At 37.3% G+C, this 8,944-nt stretch overlaps 1 protein-coding gene across 1 annotated transcript; it reads left to right on the top strand.

Annotated features, from left to right (window-relative positions):
- Positions 1-6,154: 6,154 nt before the first annotated feature.
- LOC108597475 (glycoprotein gp100) lies at positions 6,155-7,286 on the top strand. The gene is made up of 2 exons (XM_017984049.1): positions 6,155-6,582; positions 6,642-7,286. The coding sequence occupies exons 1-2, from the start codon at positions 6,211-6,213 to the stop codon at positions 7,188-7,190; spliced, it is 921 nt and encodes a 306-aa protein (XP_017839538.1). The 5' UTR covers positions 6,155-6,210; the 3' UTR covers positions 7,191-7,286.
- Positions 7,287-8,944: the final 1,658 nt, after the last annotated feature.

Genomic DNA, 8,944 nt, shown 5'->3' with positions numbered 1-8,944 from the left:
ATTAGGAATTGAACACTCTACAACATGCACAAAGATTCACTTAAAACAAAGTTAAACAATTTTTGTAAATTCATTTCAAAGTTGATATTTATTTACACAAGTTTACAAATTGTTGATATACTCGCACTTAATGAACAACATATTAGTATTAGCTGGATCCTGTAGAATGAACATCAATTTAAACTTTCAATGTTTTTTGTGGTTTTGTTAAAGAAATTTTTAGCACGTGCTGCTAGCTTGAAAGACTGAACTGATAATTTAACATGTGCTGAACATTTTTAAATATTTTTGAAATCTGCATACTTGTAAAAATCGCATTTAATCAACATTTTGCCTTGAAACTGCCCATAGTGCAGTGGGAAAAGCCCTTGCGGTATTTACATTTGTGTGGGTGTGAAGCAATCGCAATTAATGCAAATGCACGAATAGCAGTTGCCCTTGTAATCTATATACAGTGGCATAGGCTAAGACAGTTGCTTGGTTACTAAGGTAAATGAAGTGCAACAAGCTTAGCTGAAAAATAATGTCAAGCTAGCAGTCTTCTTCTATATATAATCATCTATATTGTATGTATTGCCTTATTGCAGTTGGTAGTTACTGCTTACTAAGCAGCAGCTGCTCTGCTTATCAGCAGCAGCAGCACACAACCCACACACACACACATGCATATATATTTGTATATACAGTGGCAAGCGAGGGCAATTGTTGGGCCCTATTACGTAGTTTGGAATATTCCGCACAACTGATAACATTTGAATTTTGGCTTGATTTATGAGCCGCAGCATAGAAGCGCTGGCTTGTCCAGGCTTATCAATAGCAATAACAACAACAGCAGCAATAGATACAACAATAAGCAGCAATAACAATAACAATAACCGTGTAGCGTGTTTAGCGTTAAAGTTAAGGCAAGCGTCACAAATTGAATAATTTCCATGTCCCTGAACTTTAATTTAAGCATAGCCGCTAAATAAATTTGCTGCTTTTTTGAAATACAATGCAGGCCGCACTAATGCATATCTCATATATATTATTTAATTTTTTTAAAATTTATTATTATTTATTTCAACAACTGTTTGGCAAGCTTATTTTAATTAAATTGCTGCTTAAATATATTCAACACTCAATGTAGCAATAAATTGTAGCATACTTTGCAGCGTGGAATTTGTTTGTCAATTGCAAAAGGCTCTCAACTCTCAGCTGCATGCCAAGCAACGCATTCCCATGCAGCAGTGCCACATTGCTCATTTGTCGGCATTCATCAAAATAGTTCAGCATGCTTCAAGGCACTTGCACCTTTGAGCTTTCGTCTATTTGTTTGCACAGCTTTAGTTGAGTATATGCATTTTATAGCAACAATTTTACACATGTGCTCACGCGCACAAACTTTAGGCTATTTACTTAAGCGCATTTATTGCATTTTACAAAACATCAAACGGTGCCAAGCATAGAGCACAGTGGGTCGAGAGTACGACTAAAAAAATAATCAAACATTGCTATCAAGAGCAATTAAATAAAGTAAAATATAGTAGCATGCAATAATAAATACTTGTTTGCAAATATTGTGTATAGGCATTCATAAAAACTAAATTTATGAAGCAAATCGCAAAATTCACTTATTTTGTTTATTTATAAATGTAAATGTAAAATGTAAATTTTGTAAATTCAAATGCTTAGTGAGTATATAAATAATATTTTATTAAAGTTTGTTGCTGGTTCTGACTTTTAAAACAATCCCAAGCTCTTTTGCACAATAAGCTTCATACGTAAAGTAAAAGTTTTCAACGTACTATAGGCTACTATTTGATAAGAGCGCGACCCACAGTGCATCATGACGCATCCAGCATATTGGTCAAAATTTCAACAAGTTGAGACTTTTATATGGCCAGGCTAGGCACTTGAAAATACAAGCATATATTATAGGACAAAAGCATGCGCTGCAAGACAAGACATTTTTATGCTTTACATTTATTTCTCATTTTTCTTTTTATTTTCTTGTGTCCACTTGCTGGCTGTTGCCAACATTGTTGACTTCATTTTGCTGTTGCGGCTGCCCTGGCTTACAAGCCAACAACTTTTTGACTTTTTCGCATCAGTCATTTTCATTTTAGACATTCGCCCAGTGCTACTAGTGCCATTATTTTCATTTCATATTCGCTTCTTGTTGTTTTTACGAAGCAACTTAAAGTTTATAAAGTAGTCGCTGGCGTCGCTGCCTCGTCGGCCTGAGAGCAGCGACAACTTTTGTGTGCGCATATTTCTCTATGCTTTTGTACGCTGGCACTTGTACAACTATGTTTATGCTTTTGTTATTGTGGTTGTGTTCAAAAAAATTAAAAAAATAAGTAAGCAGCAAGCGCAACAAACAAAAAGTTTGCAATTATGCATAGTTTTTGCTTTTGTCTAGAGCAGAGCAGCATGCTGAGAATTTCATTTAAATATTTCAGCAGCGACTTAAAGCAGCAGCAGCAGCAGCACTGACTGACCAGTAATTTAATTAGGCAACAAGCCATCAATGTGCTTGCAACGTCGCACATTATTATGCAGCAGCATGTGCTTTATGGCTGCGACGCTGCAATAAAACTTTAACTACATTTGCAATTAGCTGCAGTTGGCGACAAGTTCATTAAATTTCTGCTCGACGCCAGTTTGGCTCCGTTGTCTAAGGTATGTGTGCAAATTTTTGATAGCGACTAATCTTTATGGGCTTGCGCGCTAATCGCGTAAAATTGACGCACATCAGCCGGGCCACCCAACATAAATCACATGGAAACTATTTCCACAGTGTCTAGTACACAAAAATAAAAGAAAACTATAAACGTTGGCGGCAATTCGATTTGCCACTGCAGTTGCTAGTTGGCTGCTGTGCTCGATGTGCCTCAATTTTATTCAATAAGCTTGTTTATGACGCCACAAACACAGACAGATAAACAAACAAACAAACCAAACAGACACGGGGATACACAGACAGACATTCAGACAAGCTGCAACTAATATCGAGCATGCGTTTTAATTGAATTTCACGCGCACTCATAAACTCGAAGCGTGCGCCCCCATCAATACTAGTTAGTTTGGCAAAAATTTTATAGCCCCCCGAACGAAATACAATTGCCATTTCAACTGCCAGCGAGACACACACAAAAACCAGACACATCTCATACGTGCTAGAGATGGGCACGGGCCTTTAATTAAAAGGTTGCTGGGAAATAATTATTTATGGCCCAGTTGTAGACACGAATCGAAAGCATTTTTAAAAATATGAGGTTGTCTCAATGTAAGTATCAGGCAACTCCGAAATTTTATAGTGAGATATCACAGCCAAATTGTAGGAGGATCACAAGCATGAGAGTTTTTATTTATGGATTTATTTATATATAATTTTTTAGAAGTTACATCTTGTCACTAAAATGAAAATTTGTGCTTCTTATAATTTAATTGTTTAATTTATTTTATCAGTTGTTAAAGAGTTAAGAGTTAAGATTTAACCGCGACTCGTAACACACGTGCTCATCTCTATCACCCACACACACACACATGTTGTATTTCGTATATCCCGCTTGGCTCAGCCTGTGCAGTGAGCGCGTGTTTAATTGCGCGCACTTCCTTGTTATTGCAATCGTAAAATCTTTTGTTATTGCAGCACAACAATTTACTATGGACACCCACTTACAACATATAGTGTATGTACTACGGTCAGTCAGTCTGTTAAGTATATGAAAATAACAGTGACATCAGTGCGTATACGTAATGCTTGTTGTAAAAATAATTATTGGAATTTCTATAGCATTTGTAGTTCATTAGCGCATATTATTAACAACCGTTGCATGTGTTAGTGTTCTTCGCTCTCTTTTTGTTGTATTAATTAGTTGTTGGTTTTTTTTAATTACACGCTGATAACTAATAACTTGCTTATCGAAAATATTTCATGAGCTCAGTTATATTTATAGCACTGCAAGCAAATAGAAAAAAAAGGAACAGCTTCAGTTTCAGGGAAACACTTTGATAGCATTTCCTCTTGATATTTATCAATTATTACGAAAATTGCTATCTTCAGGTTCAGTAGGCCATAAATCTGTTTTTGCCGCCGCCGCTGCTGCTGTTGCCCCTTCAAGTATTGCGTGCTATAAATTTGCTTATCGCTTATGGCACTGCACTATCAAAAGTTAATTGAAAATCCACTTGTTACTCACGGTTGTTAATTATTTTATAAAGGCAGCGAGCTTTATGGCCTTTCAGCTTTTGGCTATTCCAAATTGAAACTTTCAAGTGATTCATTTGGTTATAAATGCACTAAATTGGGGATTTACATTGACGCCAGTTTTTTCGGATTCTCCGACGGATACAAGATAGTCGAAATGTTGGCAGATTACGAACATATTCGGCAACAGTTTATTTTAGTGTATAATATTTGATAAATAGTTAGAATGTTTCTTTTACGATTATATTATGTGAATGGAGTTAAAGGGCAATGGTATTTGATAAATAGACAAGCAACAGTTCGATTGATCGAGAGAAATACTTTTTTTAATTTAACATTTGTTATGCTGCCCTTAATCTACAATAACAAATAAATGAATATATTAATAAAATGATTATTATACTGCTTTTGGAATTTCCCAATATTTCGTGCAACAACTGTGGGATCTATAAATATAGATAATAAATATAGATGTATAAATACGTATAATCATAAATAAAGCCAACAACCAATATCCGAATAAATATATTGTATTTTATTTTAAAATAAAGTGAATACTTTGACGAATTAAATAATGTAAAAAGTAATAGAGCAGATAATAATAGTCAATAATAATTATAGCTGTATATTTATCTTGTTGCTCTTTACATCTGTCTAACTTATTTTAAAAACAATAAAATATTATTAATTATAATGAATTATTTGAATTTGCGACCTAGATCATTATCTATAGTTATTGCTATGCTATCGTTATCAGCTTAACATTAACATAGCATAACATAACATAAGCTGTAAGCTTAACATAACATAGCTTAACATAGGTTAAGTCAATATCAAGTGAAGTGAAATATTCTGCGTGTGTTTTTAATGTTTCGCTTATTGAACTAAAGTATGTTAGTAGCTCATGTCGCTGCTAAAAATTGCAATGCGCGCTGCTGTCTTAAACCATTTAGTAGGTGGCAGTTGGCTGACTGACTGACAGGCTATCATCAGTGTGTGCAGTTCAACGTAACTCAATGTCGGGGCGTTCAGCAAGTTTATTTGTGCTGACAGCAACTGGAATATGAACCTTCAACTGTTCGAGGTGAGGCGGCACGAGGCCGCCTGCAACTGCAGCTGGGGCAGCTGCATTGCTTAGTATGCGCAGTGTTTGCTTTTTAAGTAAATAAAGTTAATCATACGCCCGTTGGTACGGCGTGCACTCCAACAGCTCGTCATGCATCAACAGCAAGCGCACCAGAGCCAGCGTTAAAATTGAAAATGCATTGTATGTGTGGCTGCTGCTGCTGCTGCACGTGGAGCTTCACTTGTGGCAGGCTGCTGAAAAATTGCTGCCATTGTGCGCAAATGAAAATGAATTGCGCTTATTTGCAGTGAAGCTTGTGCTAGAATTTAGGCAATGCGCCATATTTGACATGCTCTAGTGGTGCCTTTGAACCGAACGCTAATGCACTCTAAAGTTAATTTATTTAATTGATAATAGAACAACAAAATAATTGTGCAACTCGCACAGACAAGTTTAATGTATGATAAGAAATATATTTTGTGTCTGACAACGGACAAACGGAAATGCTTAGTCACTCAACTAAGCTTTGGGTGCTTTTTTTTAAGCAAATTTATCAATGTCTTGGGCGCGCGATAAGCAAGCACATTAGGATAAAATTATATGCAGTTAAATAATAATGATAAATTAGACAAATTGTTGGGGCATGCGCGACTGCTGAAGACGCTACGTATACTTTATTTATTTTGCACGCATATTTTAATTGCTTTCTCAATATTTGATAAGCCTGAATAATCTTAATTCCAGTTAAAAGCACATGATAATTATCAACTTTCTATTTTTGAATTAAGTATTTGCTACAAAGCAAAAATCACCTTATCATATCAATGGGCGATATTATGCTAAAGAACTTGAGGCAGCTATAAAAGGCAGTTTGTATTTGATTTGAGCACAAGTCGAACACGAAACGCAGTAGCGAGTTAAACGAAAAATAATATAAATTTTATACAACATGCAATTGAGCAAAACTTTAGTAGTGCTGGCCTGTTTGGTCGCCTGTGCCTTGGCCCAGTACGCACCCGCCAGTGGGCATTCCAAGCTTATGCTGACGATGCAAGCGAACACCGCCGCTTTTGATCAGAATCCTGCGCACTCCATGGAGTGCTTCTCTTACTATTATGGCTTAATAACTGAAGTTCAGGAGGAGTATGAGGCCGCATATTTTGGCTGCACTTCCTCCTTGAACAAGAGCTTGGTGGCGTTGAACGACCAGTACGCCAAAATTGTAGAAGAACTGAATAAAAGTTCGGCGGATGCTTGCGAAAGGATTAACGCATGCCAAAACAGCAACAGCAGTGAGGCCTTGCAGTGCTACAGCTCCGTGGTAAGTTATATCAGCCCCCAGTTTGTTGCAAAAAAACTAAAGTTAGTGATTCATTCTAGGGTTCGGATGATACTCAAGTTATGTACAAAATAACTGGGCAAGCTTACGAATCCGATGCCGCCATGAAGGGAGACATGGCTACAGCTCAGAAACAGCACGACATATGCGCTACTGAGTGCCTAAATAAGTATAACAATGACTCCAGCACGGTTAATGACAATCTGCAAGCTTGCCTGAATGGTGCGCCCGTGCCCAGTCCAATCCCCACTTCCACTGCGGCTCCCACTGAGGCTTCCAGTGAGGCTTCCAGTGAGGCTCCCACTGCGGCTCCCACTGCGGCTCCCACTGCGGATCCCACTGCGGCTCCCACTGCGGCTCCCACTACGGCTCCCACTGCGGCTCCCACTGAGGCTTCCACTGAGGCTTCCACTGAGGCTTCCACTGATGTACCGACTGCGGAACCCACCACAACAACAGAAGCCCACGAATCAACCAGCGCAGAAGAAACCACAACTCGTTCTGCACCACGCTCCAGCTCGCATGGAACCATTAGCAAGAATAATCTGAAGAAGGAGATGCAGAAATGGTTAGATCATATGCTACACTAAGCTACATGTTTTTATTGCGTATACGCAGCTTTAGCTCTTCCCTTTTTTGCCTGTTGATAATAAATATGCAAAGCTTATGCTTGCGACAACTGCAAACTTTTGTCATTTACTTAGTTACTGATAAAGGAAATTATTGACTGAAAGTTCGTTCGATGCCAATTGCAACTTGGACAACAAACTTAATTAAAGATGCTGATGGCGACCTCTGCTTGACTTTCAGGCTGACTAAGCAAAAGGCTTTAATTCACACACACACACACACATGCAGACAGCTCCACACACTTAAGTAAACAGTTAGTGCGTAAAGTGCCTGCAGGCGCTTTTCATTTAAAATTTAATTGCGTTTGTTTTGCCTGCGTTGTTGCTTATTATTTGTTGGTGTTGTTGTTGTTGTTGTTGCCGTCAGCCTGCGGCCTTGTTGTCACTGCAATTAAAACAAATTAGAAATGTTGCCGCACGCAGCAGCAGCAGCAGCAACAGCAGCATGCCCCCAAAATTCAAGCTACTAGGTGTTGTGTTACCTCCAGTGTTGCAGCGGCCTTTGGCTGATTTAAAGCCACGCCAACTTGAGCGCTGTTTGCACTTCACACACACACACACATACATACACAAAAGAATGCAATTAAGATATGCAAATTAGCTAGCTGCAACTGCAACTTAAATGTCTCACAGGTGTTGCTGCTGTTGCTGCTGGCAACACCTGCAATATTTAGCTTTGACAAAGCCAAGGCCTGCCGGCAACTACGAAATTGAATTTCAATATTAACTGTGAGTCAAATAGATAATATTGATGAGAGATTTAAATTGATTTGGAAACAATTTATATTCAAATTAATTATAAATTTCATTCAAATTGTTTGCAAGTCTGTATAGCTTATGTTAATAATTCTCTTAATAATTGTTTCTGAATAAATTTTTTACATTGCAAAATTAATCGTTGATCTTTAAGCCATTGCTGATTTCTTTATAAAGTATATACAAAATTGTTGAGGAATTAAATTGATAAGAAAGAATGGTTAATTTATTTTATTACTTACGACATTTTCAGCAGCAATTGCAGTCGTTATGCCATATTAATTGCCTAACAAAACACGCGCTAATTAATTTAATGAATAAGCTGAAGTTTTGCTATATCTGATATGTGCATACTTGGGTTGTGTTTGTGCTTTGACCAAACACGTGGTGTTCTGATAAGCAGTGCTAAAGACGAAGACGCGGCGCTATTGATAAGAATACAACAAGGTTATATGGGTTAAGGCAACATTAACGAAACCAAATACAAATTACAAACATTGTTTATAATTAGCTAGAAAATAATAATAACCTTCAGCACAGCTGGTGGCAATTGGTTTTGTTTTGATTTTGTTGCAATAAGTTTAAAGCAAGTTAAGATAATTGGCAGAGGAAACAAAGCAGGCGAATGTTGGTCAATTTATTAGTGAGTCGTATTGCAGGGTAACTGATGAACTTACAATGTGTACTGCAGGGTAGTGTCGAAGCATAATTGCTGTTGAAATTACGTTTGTTTTTTCTACTATTGTTAGTAACATAGCTACTATGCTCTTATCTTTGAGTGACATTTGATAATTGCCTTGACCAGAAATAACTATAGGCTTTTAAGCTTAAGACGACAACTTTGAAGTGTTCGGCTGATTGCTACTATAATGTTTTCTCTTATTTTCCTTGGAAATAGAATGAAATAGTTTCCTATCAGCAAGCACTCGACATTGAGATTATATCACGTCTCGTTCGGC

Source organism: Drosophila busckii, chromosome 2R, assembly GCF_011750605.1.
Source record: "Drosophila busckii strain San Diego stock center, stock number 13000-0081.31 chromosome 2R, ASM1175060v1, whole genome shotgun sequence".
In the NCBI taxonomy this organism is placed as follows: Eukaryota; Metazoa; Arthropoda; class Insecta; order Diptera; family Drosophilidae; genus Drosophila; species Drosophila busckii.
Note: the sequence above shows the minus strand (reverse complement) of the source record. Positions and strands in the feature narration are given on the sequence as shown.

Coding starts and splice junctions, on each gene's coding strand:
- LOC108597475 (XM_017984049.1), top strand. CDS start 6,211: ATGCAATTGAGCAAAACTTTAGTAGTGCTGGCCTGTTTGGTCGCCTGT. Junction 6,583..6,641: donor TGCAGTGCTACAGCTCCGTG/GTAAGTTATATC, acceptor GATTCATTCTAG/GGTTCGGATGATACTCAAGT.